Source organism: Chanodichthys erythropterus, chromosome 3 (genome assembly GCF_024489055.1).
Source record: "Chanodichthys erythropterus isolate Z2021 chromosome 3, ASM2448905v1, whole genome shotgun sequence".
Lineage (NCBI taxonomy): Eukaryota > Metazoa > Chordata > Actinopteri > Cypriniformes > Xenocyprididae > Chanodichthys > Chanodichthys erythropterus.
Window position 1 is genome coordinate 51,947,606 of NC_090223.1, and position 14,492 is coordinate 51,962,097.

General features: G+C 38.2%; 1 protein-coding gene across 1 annotated transcript; it reads left to right on the plus strand.

Moving 5' to 3' along the window:
- Positions 1-225: 225 nt before the first annotated feature.
- On the plus strand, positions 226-7,057 carry nptx1l (neuronal pentraxin 1 like). Its single transcript, XM_067382770.1, has 5 exons — positions 226-770; positions 1,310-1,517; positions 2,881-3,125; positions 3,375-3,554; positions 5,823-7,057. Exons 1-5 carry the CDS (start codon positions 330-332, stop codon positions 6,042-6,044), a joined length of 1,296 nt encoding a protein of 431 aa, XP_067238871.1. The 5' UTR covers positions 226-329; the 3' UTR covers positions 6,045-7,057.
- The last annotated feature ends 7,435 nt before the right edge of the window (positions 7,058-14,492 follow it).

The window sequence follows — 14,492 nt, forward strand, 5'->3', positions numbered from 1 at the left end:
CAATGATTACGTGGAATTAACTGAGCTTTAGAAAAAAAATGAAAATCCGGCCGCCGGGGTCAAAACTGGTTTCTCTGACTTACGGGATGGTTTTTTTCTGCTTTAATATCCAGGGGCGGGAGATCATGATCAGGCGCGTGATGCAGCTCACCGCCGCAGACGCGCGTGCTATATAAACCCCGAGCGCACCACAACCAGATTACAACTAGCACAAGCTGTCAGAGTCAGAGAGAGACAAGACACGGAAAGAGAGAGAGAGAGAGAGAGAGAGAGAGCGAGAGTGCTGCTGAAATCACTTATCCAGAAGAGACTTCGGAAACAAACGCGCCATGGAGGCTGGAGCGAGAGGGATGCACTGGAAACTTTTGATACTTTCTTGTCTTTTATCGGACGGGATGAGCCAGGACTTCGGACAGACCCAGTTCATTTGCACGTCCGTACCCAAGGATATGGACATATGCGCCGCCACACTGCAGAACAGCGTGCCCGGTGAGGATCTCAAAAGCACGGTCATGCAATTGCGAGAGACTGTGCTGCAACAGAAGGAAACAATCATGAACCAAAAAGAAACCATCAGGGAACTGACTTCCAAGCTGACGCGGTGTGAAAGTCAGAGCGCGTCCGAGCCTGGAGACGCGAGGGTCGGCGGACGACGGAAGGAAACGGGCACTAAGAACACAATGGGAGATGTGTCGAGGGGTCCAACGGACACGCTGGCTCAACTCTCACAGACTTTACAGTCACTCAAACAGAGGCTTGAAAACCTGGAGGTATGTTTGATATTCTGGAGCGCTTTCATCCATCTACGGTGGAATATTATGCTTTATTTCAGAACACGTTCATATAGAACGGTGTTGCGATACTCACAACTTAATTTTAGAATAGACTACACCAGTTCACTATATATTTTAAATACCTCGGTGGTGATTAATGGCGCATAATCCTCTTTTAAAAGACGCATTACGCCTACTGAGACTGGTGACAGAAAACCGATTAAATTAAATTAAATAAATAAATAACTATTCTGAATTTTCTCACCGTGGCCAGTGAAATGAGCCTTTAACATTTTCAACGTAAACTATTTTCTGTTAATGGTTCGCATTCCATTCTTACGCATGCAATGAAAATGTGAAAAAAACTTAGTCATTTTGCTTTTAACAAACAACAAAAAAGCACTATAAACAGTGTATATTTGTTTCAACATAATCTGGACTCTTTAAAATGACTTTTATTTGTGTAACTTAATTTAGTCAGGTTGTAAACTCAAATTAAACATTTATCTCACAAACCCGATGTTTATATTTCATAGCAATTTAGCCGGAATAACAACTCCGTCCAGGCGAACAGCTTGAAGGATCTTCTACAGAGCAAAATCGACGACCTGGAGAAGCAGGTCTTGTCCCGTGTGAACGGTTTGGAGGAAGGAAAGCCCGGGATGCGCAATGAGAGCGAGCAGCGCGGGCGCGTGGAATCCACTCTCACCTCACTGCACCAGAGAATAACCGACCTAGAAAAAGGTAACCATTCGCGTTTCTGCTCCGCCTATTACATACGTGTCGTGTAGATGTAGGGGCGCTTTCCTTACCTGTATTTTCTAAGAGGAAAATACTCTCTTGAGCGAGCCAGCATGGATAATAAATTGCCGCCTTGGTGTCGCAGGAGAGGAGGGGGTCTACAGAGCTGCATTGCTTTGCATATCCAATTCCACCCAACCAGCTTTATAGCATGATTTACAGATTGGAACCATAGAGTTTTGCAAGCTCATGCGTTTTGTGAATTTTTATTCATGTGAATCACGTTTTTCAGTCATTAAAATGCACCATTTCCCACAAGCTTACAGTCTAACTTTAAGGGATATGGAATTTCATCATTTGCTCATCCTCATTCTATTCCCAACAAATAATACTTTATTTCTTCTGTGAAGCAGAGATACTTTACAGAATTTACCATCCAAACAAATTGACATACCAAGCTCCAATGATGTTTTGAGACTATGAAAATAACCAATTGCATAATTGATTAGTCACGTGCTTGCATTGCGCACACAGAACCTCACATTTAGGTTTAAGTAACTATATTTTATAAGAACAGTACCAGTAATGGGATCATAAAGAGTCATGTGAATGGCAGTAATGCGTTATTATGTTCAGAAAAGTTAATTTGGGCAGAATTTGGAATAAAATAACTGATTAATTGATTATAAATGATGTTTAATATGTCTTGATGCGCTGTTTAAATATTGTAAGAGGTACAGCAAATGGCAAGAATTTGGCAAGAACTTGTAGTCTAACAAACAAATCGTATACTGAGCTGCGTTTTTAACACGTCCTTTTATGTTCCATGGGGGACAGAATATTTTATGGGTTTGGAACAACCTGAGGGAGTAAATTATATGGCAGAATGTAGTTTTTGGGTGAACTATTCCTCTGCCTCAGACCAGCAATGATGCCTACCATTGATTGCGGCTTTTACTCCTTGTTACCTGTAGTGAGCCTCAAACTCAAGGGTAGAAATAAATGAGACAAGGGAGGCTTCCAGGTGGGATGACAGAACTAGTGTGCTAGTCTTTCCCCAGGCAAAAAGAACCAAATAAATCAATACTGTAGATGTTTTTTTTTTTTTTTTTTATATATATTATTTATTATTATTTTTCTCTTAGAAGTATACTTTAAACACACCTTGTGTTTTGCTTTTACTGTCAGATATGGATAAATTTATAGTCAGCAATGAAAAGAATTATGTTTAGATTTTTTATATATGTATTTGACAAAGGTATTTTGAGAGATTGTCTAGTTTAGTGCTATACAGTAGACGGCAATGATTAGATGTTAAATATTGTATGAGGATTGATTTTTGTATGTATTTATTTTTTAATAACAGGCCAAAAAGATAATAGACCACTGGATAAATTTCAGCTGACGTTCCCTCTGAGGACCAACTACATGTATGCTAAAGTCAAGAAGAGTCTGCCGGAGATGTATGCCTTCACCGTGTGCATGTGGCTCAAATCCAGCGCCTCTCCAGGAGTGGGGACGCCTTTCTCTTATGCAGTCCCTGGACAGGCCAATGAACTGGTTCTTATTGAGTGGGGAAACAACCCGATGGAACTGCTCATCAATGACAAGGTATATTCCCACTGTATACGCATTGTGATAGATAGATAGATAGATAGATAGATAGATAGATAGATAGATAGATAGATAGATAGATAGATAGATAGATAGATAGATAGATAGATAGATAGATAGATAGATAGATAGATAGATAGATAGATAGATAGATAGATAGATTTAGTTACAAACTGAATTCTTAAAATGCATCAAAATGAACGTGATGTTTAGGTTTCATCTGGTTTTTGCCCTCTTTTGATGTAGGTTGCTAAGTTACCTTTCCTGATCAATGATGGAAAATGGCATCACATTTGTGTCACATGGACCACTCGAGATGGAGTGTGGGAAGCTTATCAGGATGGTGTAATGAGGGGAAATGGGGACAGTCTGGCCCCTTATCATCCAATCAAACCACAAGGGGTATTGATTCTGGGACAAGAGCAGGTATGCGTCCTCTGTTTGAATTCACTCATCAATACATTATAGCAATGTGTGGTAGTTCAAGGTGTTATTCAAAGATGACTTAATGATGAGTGGAGAATACACAATGGCTCTGTTCCAAAACAAAGTGAGCTACCCACATAGCTGCATTTTAAGGCATCGAAGGCTTTCTCCCATGCAGAGGCTCTTCTATACGGCAGCTGCCTTGTCAAACACTTAGTTTTGGCCAAAATGAAAGACAGCATTGCTCAGATAAGACAATCCCATAATTCTTTGCAGCAAGACTTACTGTAAATTGACATTATAAAGAGTCTTTATTTAAAGTCTTATAAATATATATTTGAAAAAATGCATATATTCTAATTTCTATTTTACTTGATATTTAATGTTTTGTATTTTTATGGCATAAGTGGATCAAATTATTACTCATCTTAGAAATATCACTATTGTGAGTTTGCGTAAGGGGCGTAGTTTCCATAACATTACAGCCCATGTGAATGTTCACTTATGAAGTTACATTTTAGTTAGGATGCGTGGCCACATTTGCAAAATTTCGGCAAAGTTTCGTAGGTGAAAAAATAATAAAAAATTTTATTGTCAATAGTGTAGCAATGAAAGTCACACAGATCACTTTTAAATGTAGGTTCAGGAAGAGTCTAAACATTCAGTCCTGTCAATCATCATTACGAGCGTATATAAGCAGCAGTCACTGCGTCATCCAGCGACAATTCTTCCAGCATACCTCCTCTTCCCCATCTCCTTTATTTCTCTTATTTCTCCTCTACGCAGTACTGTTATAGGGGGGTTCAAGCCTCCTTCGAGGACAGCAAGCCAAGTTTGTTTTACCTGAATAGGCAGGTGAACTTGTGAAACCAAGCAACTCGTTTAATCTGCGTGACCAACTTGAGCGCGTGGATTCCAATTAAAATAACTATATTTTGCCTACTAAAAACCGGCGAACAACGGTTAATGTGACTGCAGCTCTAGAGGGCGTTTCATACTTGAAATAGTTAACCCTGGGTCATTCTAAACCCTGGGTAAACAGAATCCTGGGTTATCTTGATTCAGGTTTCACATTTCTCATAATTTACATGAGGTTACCAATTAATCCTGGGTATTTGTATGATGACGTTTCACCTGTACATTCCTAAACCCAGAGTTAACGTCCTTATTTGCATATTTGTGGTGTCGGTGTCACTGATTGGACAAATGCCGCAAGTGATATAGCATTGCGCATCCTCATATTATAAATTGTCAAATATACAACTATTGTTATACTACTAAGTTTAGCCTGAATGGACTTTTCGGACTCTAAAGGTAAGAATGAACCGGTCTCTTCTTCACTCCAATTGTTGCGTTTTCTATCGCCGTTTGACAAATTTTCCCCTCAAACGATGAAACTACTGTTTATACAATGTGTGGCGTTTCCGTGACTGTCCAAAGCACATCAATATAAGGCATGCTATTGGATGTCGGATGCTAAGCATCTAGTCTTAACATTTTGCTTCGTTACAACTTTGGCACTACAATGCAGGACTAACCCTACTCGAGGGTTTTAAAACCCAAGGTAAAAAGTGGTGCTAATCCCACTTCTAAATTACAAGTATGACACATTCCTTTACCCAGGGTTAAAAGTGGTGTTTTGAACGACAATAACCCGGGGTTAAGCGCAGTGTGAAAACTATTTAGAGGTCTTACACACTAGATTTAGTAACAAAGCCGATTATACAGAGATAGCATTGAAAACAGTCAGTTCTAAAATACTCAATTTGTAGCCCCGCCCCTTTTGTCCTATATGTATTTCCACAGCATGAAGGTAAGATCTTACAGATTTATAAATGAACCGCTTGTTTTACAATTTTGGTCTACTGACATTTGTTATGACATCCGCTTCAAACATTACAATGCTCATAATAACTTTTGTTGACTCTGCAAATCAGTAAATCCACTTCACCAGCTAATTACTCTTTGACAGCGATGCCAAAGAAATATACAGAGAAATCACAAAAATGGAAGTTCAAAGACAAAATTCTAAAGATGGCTCTGTGCTTGTTTCTCTGCCACATAAGATCTATAGCACAACCAACAGACTATAAAGTTCTGGCTCATTTTAAATGGAGAGACCTTCAAAGACGACTGTAGGGATGAAACGCATTTATGAATCATTTATGGGCAGATTAGCTTCAAAGGTTAACAGAGACTAATCGTATGTCTTTTGAAGGCATTTAACGTTTTTCATCAGCATCTCAAATAAATGTTATCTACCTGCAGGACACTCTCGGTGGAGGGTTTGATGCTACTCAAGCCTTTGTCGGTGACATGGCCAATTTCAACATTTGGGACCGAAAGCTGTCCGTGGGAGAGATTTATAATCTGGCCACATGCAGCAGCAAAGCACAAGTGGGGAACGTCTTCTCTTGGTTGGAAACCAACATTGAGATCTACGGTGGGGCTTCAAAATGGACATTTGAGGCCTGTCGCCAACTGAACTAAAAAGAGCACAGAAATCTCCCAGCCAATGGGAGATACGAGTTACCAGGTGTCTGTTACCAAATCATTCATCTCTAAAGAACATTTTCAATCAAGACCGAACATGGACATCAATGTCAACTGGAATTTTCTAGATATTTCAATATTTCTTGTCTAACACTTCTCAGTCCTAAAAACAATCACGTTTTTGTCATTTATTTTTGGATCTTGAAGGCAAAAGCTGGTGTTGGTGATAAATTCAGAGTTTTAGCATGAAGGCACTGTGTGGTTCTGCTTTGGGCAAGCAACGCCTTAACGGAAAACTACTTAACGTGATATGGCTCAGACTTCCATCTTAAAAGCCTGGATCATTTGACAGCTCCCTTCGTACAGGAAGCCATGTAGTAATGCAGTAAGTTTCTGAACCACTTAGGTTACTGTTCCCCATCAGGATTATTAGATAGATCTACCCACTGCCTGGGATACTCACTGTGAACTTCGGATGTAGAATGCAAAACAAGCAAAGCTGAGTGTGTTATTATTTTTTTCTTCTTTTTTTTTTTTTACATGCTTTTTTCAGTCTTATCACTTCCTGCTTGAAGCATTTTCTTTGTTCCTTTTTTTGTTGGTGTGTCTGTGTATGTGTGTGTGGGTTTGTAAAAAATAACTTGATAATTGCCAACACATTTCAAGCCTGGGTGCCTTGGGCTGTTGAAAAAGATCAGAACTCGACACATTTGTCATTATTTGCAGTGTACTTCTATTTATCTATTTCTTTCCTTGTGTAACTACTGATACGTTATGTTGATTACAACTTGTCACAATTCAAATGGTCAGGTTGGTAATTTAAAGTTGTTTAAATTGTGGCGTGCTCGGCAGGTGTTTGTATTTTTCAAGGAATGTTAAGTGTACAGAAAACAGCATGATGAACATCTAAATGCTGCAACAGCATCAAAGAAAAACTGCTTTTATTAGCTCATTTTGGGTTGAGATTTTATACTGTATTGTTATATGCTAAAAGCATGGCAGCACTGAAAGATGAAAAAGGTCTAAATTTTGTAATAAAATTGTTATACAAAAAAAAAAAAAAAAGCAAGCGTGATAGTGCCTAAATGATTGGTTTGCAATGAACAAATGCCATATACAAACAATAATTGCTTGGGAAAAAAATAGGGTTACCATAAGAGACTTTTTTTCTTTAAAACATTAAAGGATCTTACCAACCTCAAACTTCTGAATCGATTTTATACCAGTAGCCTCACATAGCCAGACTTTTAAATATTGGCACAATTTCAGTTTGTTCTGGTCAAGAACCACTCACTTAGACAGAAAAAGACCATCTGACCAACATGTAAAGTGTAGGGGTACCACTATAGTACACTGGTGCAGAATAAACTCAAGTATTGCACACCAAACTATGAGGAATCTTGCAAATGTTTGTGTCCCCCCCAAGAAATTTTGCATTTGTTAACAAAACTTTTGCTTTTTTTTTTTTTTTTTTGTGAGTGAACACAAAGTTTCTCAAAGAGTGCAAAACATTTGCAAGGGAATCCAAGGTTTTGAGGGGAACACACAGGTTTTGTGAGCAAACACAAAGTTTGTTGGCAGAACGCAAACATTTGCGAGAAAAAGCAATCCTTTTAGGGAAGGGGGCGTCCAAACTAAGTTCTGGATTTTAGCTCCAACTTTCCCCCTAAAGCAGGGGTGTCCAATCTTGCTTCTGGAGGGCCACTGTCCTGCAGAATACTAGAAACGTCCAGGTAGGTTTGTTGAGGTAAGTTGGAGGCAACACACCTACCTGGACGTTTCTAGTATTCTGCAGGACAGTGGGCCTCCAGGAGCAAGATTGGACACCCCTGCTTTAGGGGATATGTACAGAATACACTTTAGTGGACATTTGTAAATAAACATAAGTACCTAAAGGGTTTGTGCTAAAAATGTATCAGGCAGTCAGTGAAGGGGCGGCGTGCAGTCTGTGGGAGTTGTCTCTGAGGATAGGAGACTATTTTACCAGTAACATTTGATTTGCTAGAATTTTTTTCTACATTTTTCCAGCAATTCGTGACTGAATGCAAGTGCTTCTGGCTACACAAGCTTGATATTATTCATTGTTGGATTCTGAAATGTGTCAGAACACAACTCATGATGCAATGCAGGAAGCACTGCAACCTCTTAAAATTCAATTTAAACCAGGTTTTATGTTGGGGTGCCTCATATATTTACCATCCAACTGAGGAAAAGCTATTTTTTTAAAAACAGATGGTGCAGAATGAATGTTTGTTTTGACTCTGGTTGTTCACTACTGCAGACTATTAGCTTAAATACTGCAGACTATGGATTCTTCGGCAGAATGCCCAAATATTTTGTTCAAGACCTGTAAATGTAAATCAAAATTCTATAGCAACTTAATAGTAATGAGAACACTGTTGATCTCTTTATAATGGTTGTCTCAGAACATACATATTTTAGCATTAAAATTTTTAAAATTACACAAATATTCACGTTTTTGACAGAAACTGATACTTTTATTTAACAAGATTGCAACACACTAACTGAAAATATTATGCAAGACATGTTGCAATTGCAAATCACTAAGCTAATCACAAATGATGCCATGATAAACTCTTTTAGCTAATCCTTCATTAATTATGTTTAAAGTGTATTAGGGACACCTTTGGAAATGTTTCAGCATGCTTGAAACCCAATCTTCTGTTCAACAAAGAAGGTTCATTTTCTTTCTTTGGATTATACCATACTGACATTTCAAGTTCAATTCGGTGTTATTTTATTTATTTATTATTTAAAAACGAAGGTGCTTCCATGCATACGATTGCTAAGTAATTGAAGATTTCATACAAAGGTGTCCACAACTGCTTTGACAAAAGTTCTTACAAATTCTAACAAAGACCAAGAACTGCTCAAGCAGAGACATACATCAGGGTAAAATACATTCAGAGATGCTGGATTTAAAGGGATGAAATTGGAAAATAAAAAGAAAATATAAACAAGCAAAAAACACAAACACTGGACGGTGGGTGACTAACAAGAGTATTATGGATAGATGAGTTTGAAGGGTTTCGGTCAAGGAAGAGAGCACATGTGAAACATAGGACAAATGAATGGATTCTTGACACCTTCTGTCAAGCATGAATGAAGTGTGATGGTACAGGGGTGCTTTGGTGCTGGTGAGCTGGGAGATTGATACAAAGTTCAAGGAACAAGAAATGTTACCATTATATTTCACAATGTCATGCCATTCCCTGTGGTCAGCACTTGATTGGTTCAAGTTTCATCATGCGATAGTAGAAAGATTCGAAGCATACTTCAGAGCTATGCAAAACCTATCTGGGGAAGAAACAGAGAGCCGGAGTACTGTCTTTGGAATAGCCTGCATTATCGCCAGATTTAAACCCCAGTGAGGTCCTGTGGGACAAGCTTTAAAGTGTAAGGTCAGAGAAAAATGCCCTACAAGCCAGTTGCACCTCTGGGAAGTGCTGCAGAATGTGTGGGTTGAAATTTTCCCTGAATATCTTTAAAACGACAGCTAGATTTCTGCAAAGCTATATGCACATGGTTGCAAATGGAGAATTACTTGATGAATAGAACAATTCTATTTAATAATATAAACAAGTATAATGTTTGATATACTATAATTTCTATACTGACCATAATCTCACTAAATAATAGTTAACATTTTCCATCTAAACATAAACAAAATTTGAAACTTTTGAATGCTAGTACATATAATCCTGCTCTAAATAACATACAGCAGAGCCATTACTGGACATATTGTATTTCCTCCACATCATCCTGGAATATACGCCCTTCCCCCAACATGCACATCTTCCAGCATCCCTCCTATTCCCAAGTGTATTGCCTGGATAGATGTATCTCACCCTTGAGATGACCTCAGACCAGATAACTGCTGCCCTTTGTGTTGGACCTGGTGCTGAAATCTAGCAGCTATTGGCACACCCAACCCTGATCTCACAGGAAAACTTAAATGTTTTATGAGGTGTTTTTTTTTTTTTTTAATGAATTCATACAACAACAAAAAAAGAAAGAAAGAAAGAAAGAAAGAAAGAAAGAAAGAAAGAAAGAAAGAAAGAAAGAAAGAAAGAAAGAAAGAAAGAAAGAAAGAAAGAAAGAAAGAAAGAAAGAAAGAAAACTAAAGAATGAAGGTTCATAAACCCAACCGTTAGTGGGGCATAGGCAGATTGCAGAAATCCATATGAATTAGCCACCAATTTCCCAAAACATTAAATAGTTTAATGAGATAATAATGATAATAATAAGATTATGTTGATTATCTTACCTGAATAAGTTGTGTTTTCCATCAGTGCCAAATGTTATTTGAGTGATAGCTGATTACTTATCATTTTAAAGCCCACAAAGTGACCTAACTACAGTATTGTTACATATTTTTAAGTGAAACTGAATATTGAATGAGAAAAAAATAAATAAATAGAGAACAGGGCTTGATTTTAGTGCACACACTCACCATCTCTACCTTGGAGCAGACTGATTGTTGAAGGTGGTTAAGGATGATTAGACCACCAACATCATTCCAGAGAGGAAGCAAATTTTCAGATTCTGACTAATGATTATGAAAATAAACATTTTAGATTAACTGATCACCATAAGACAAGTAACTTAAAAAGGAAGGAGGGTTTGCACTACATGGACCCTGTTGTGGGTTTTGTGGTGATTTAACACACAGAAGGCTCTTTCTAATGTTACACTTCATCTTACCTGAGCGTTCAAATACAGAAATATTTTCATAATGACATAGCTGTCTGGAATGAAATAAGTGAAGACCAACTTATGATTCATATCCAAAATAGGAAGCAAGCACTGCATTGTTTGCAGTTTGTGCAGCCGCAGTGCTAGTTTCAGTTTTCCTCATGAATGACTACTGCCACCTGCTGGTGTGGAGAGTTGTTTTCTCTCACGCTGGTGCAGAACGTATGCGCTAATTGTCCATTGGCTGTAGTGGTCCCACTTTATATTAAGTGACCTTAACTACTATGTACTTACATTTAAATTAATAATTTCGGTAACACTTTACAATACGGTTCATTTGTTAAACATTAGTTAATGGATTAACTAACATGAACTAACAATGAGCAATACATTTGTTACTGTATTTACTAACCTTCGTTAGTGTTAGTTAATGAGAATACAGTTGTTCATTCTTTGTTCATGTTAGTTCACAGTGCATTAACTAATGTTAACAAGCTTTTAATAATGTATTAGTAATTGTTGAAATTAACATTAACAAAGATTAATAAATGCTGTATAAGTGCAGTTCATTATTAGTTCATGTTAACTAATGTAGTTAACTTATGTTAAGTGTATTGTAAAGTGTTACCATAATTTGATACAATGCACTTATTGTGTACATACATGTTTTTACATTTGTATTATATTTTAAAAACACCTGCATGTAATTACATCTGTAATTAATTTCTGTAATTACATTTATAATTACACTGTTGACCCATCCCTTACACCTTAACCCACCCTTAAACCTACCCATACCACCAAAGCTTCCCCTAAACGTATCAGTATCCCACCTCAATAGCAGCAAAAGTGTTTTGCAATTCAATATGAACCCAATAAGTACATTGTACTTATTTTTGATGTACTGTAAGTACATAGTAGTTAAGGCCACTTAATATAAAGTGGGACCGCTGTAGTCTTTGCTGTGTGTTGAAGCACCACTTTTCAGTCCAGATGCAGGCAGTGCGAGGTGACAACACTACTTTCATCGCTGATGTCATCACTTTAAGACGCCTTCTTTTGACATAAAAAGCAGCACCAAATATATCCCATAATGCATTTTGACAAACTTAGTACACCGAAGATGGTGGATAAAGTGAGACAAATGTAATGTAATCCAAATGCACTCTAACATTTTTTGTTTATCATTGCTTATTAAAAGTCCCATGACATGAAATTTTCACTTTATGAGGTTTTTTAACATTAATATGAGTGCCCCTAGCCAGCATATGGTCCCCCAGTGGCTAGAAAAGGCGATGGGTGTAAACCGAGCCCTGGGTAAATTGAGAAAATGAAAGCTCAGACGGCCCAATCTGGAATCTTCCTTATGTGTCGTCATACGGGGAAAGGTTACCTCCCCTTTCTCTGCTTTGCCCGCCCATGAGAAAAAGAGCTACTACAGTGAGATTCGAGCACAATATTTTTTTTTTTCCTCGAGAGACATCATGGCTTGCTCAGCGTTTGGATGTACAAATGAACACCTTAGTATTTTTTTAGTTACTTCATCCAAGCCTATGAAGAAACAGTGGGTTAATTTTATTTTCTCTGGTAATGCGCCGATACAACTTCCCATAGTTTTGTATGTTTGCGCCACACATTTTACTGACGACTGTTTCCTCAACGTGGGCCAATAGAGCCCAGTTACTGTCACTAATGTAAAGGTGGACAGCATCAAGTGTTTGTGTGAATACACACTGTAACGCGAGTGTTGTGCATTTCTTTGTTGTGTGGATAACCGTTCTGCTGGTGTTATTATGATGCACACAATATCCACATTTCCAGATTGCAGAACTTGATGTAATTGTAATAAGATTGTAAAAATGTTAAGATTTATGAAATATAAAATATGTAAACAAATAAATGATGTTGGCATGGTAGCACATTTTCCACAACGGCACCTATCTGAAAAGGTATTTGTAATAATGGCAGAGGTCTGACTAAAGTTGCGCTGGTTAGTGTCTATAGCTGATAATTATATATATTATATATATACGATAGCAAATCAGAGCAACATGAAGAGCCAACAATGTAGGATAGCATTAGCTACATGATAATAACTGTAACAGCATACATAAACAAACTAAAGTACCGTATCCAGACACAATGTTTTAAACTAACCATAGTGATGGCCGATTTGGAAACACTGCTTCATGAAGCTCCGAAGCTTCATGAATCTTTTTGTTTCGAATCAGTGATTCGGAGCGTGTATCAAACTGCCAAAGTCATGTGATTTTAGTAAACGAGGCTTCATCACGTCATCACTGTTTCGAAACAGTTCGAAATTTCAATGGTTCACCAACAGAGAGCGATGATAAAGTGAGCCCATGCAGATTCACTGAGAACTATTGAACAAGTGTCTAGGGCTTTACCCTATGGTTTTACCTGATCTCCGATCAGTTTTATACAGTTGTACATGTTTTAATTATACATTAGAATAATTAAAATGAATAATGGAGACGGGTGTCAGATTGTTTCGAAGCCTTGAATCATTACGGCACATTTGATTCAGCTGCTTCAGTGTTTCATGAAGCCTCGATCTGCCCATCACTAACTAACCATTGGGAGACGTCCTGCTGTAGCCGCTGAGTTGCAACTTATTATATATATGATTCTGGGTCAAACTGAAAGCTTGAACGACTGCGTGTCTACGAGCCATTGCAATACATCCACTGTCAACATTAGTGCATGATACCGTGGCCGCAAGCTGGTTAAGGCCACACCCACCCTCCACCTTGCCCCGCCTCTCTCCTCCTCATTAGCATTTAAAGCTACAGACCCAGAAACGGCATGTCCTGTGGAAAGCTCATTGTGGGACTGGCTTGTAGTGGCCTTGTGCACCAAGGCTGCATTTCAGGAAAGAGACTTCAGATACAGTACTAGGGACCACTTAGGCCTATATAAAAGCATTAAAAAAGTAGCATGTCATAGGACCTTTAAAATACTGGATTGTTAGCTTAGCGACCTGCTAATGCTGAATTTTATCTGTGCAACAGTAGGGTTCTGGAAAGAAAAATCCCATTAGTTTTCTTGATAGAAAATGATTAAGTGATGACATGTTTCTCTAGAAGCCACAAATCAGTGTAAATTCAACATTTTTTAAATATAGTGCTGAATAAACAAATTCCTTGTGAAGACCTACACTAACCCAAAGCCCTATTTGTGTGGCACACAAAATTTCTGCCTGCAGAGCTTTCCAAATTGGTCAATGCTCTCTTTGAAGATCCTACTCTTTAGATTATGGAACAGATCTTGTATTTTCTCCAAATCCTTGCAGTTTCTTTCTCCTCTGCTAGTGGGTGGATTGTAATGAGACTGCAGTGGATGCTACAGGCTGGAGGCAACATGCACAACAGAAGTGACTGAGATCCCAGTATAGCACCATTTAAAGCACATCCACAAGTTTTATCAGCATATGAAGTATCCAGCCCCGACATGCAGCTAATAAACTTGCATGACCCAAAATACATCCGTGCCTGCTTGCCAGATCAACAGCTGCTTGTTAAGGCATGCATGGAAAATCTTTATCCAGCTTTCTGACTGCTAATTCTGGGATGAAAATGAGGGTACCATCTTGCATATTATAAAGGCCCTTCCCAGGAAAGCATGCCTGTTTTTTTCTCCTGGCTGAACTAGGGGCCTGTACAGTCTGTGCAAAGGCTGGTTGAACTATGATGGGATGTAAATTTCCCT

Excerpts from the sequence above, each read along its gene's own strand:
- nptx1l (XM_067382770.1), top strand. The coding sequence starts at position 330 with ATGGAGGCTGGAGCGAGAGGGATGCACTGGAAACTTTTGATACTTTCT. Across the intron at positions 771-1,309 it reads AGAGGCTTGAAAACCTGGAG|CAATTTAGCCGGAATAACAA; the intron begins GTATGTTTGATA and ends TATATTTCATAG. Across the intron at positions 3,126-3,374 it reads AACTGCTCATCAATGACAAG|GTTGCTAAGTTACCTTTCCT; the intron begins GTATATTCCCAC and ends CTTTTGATGTAG.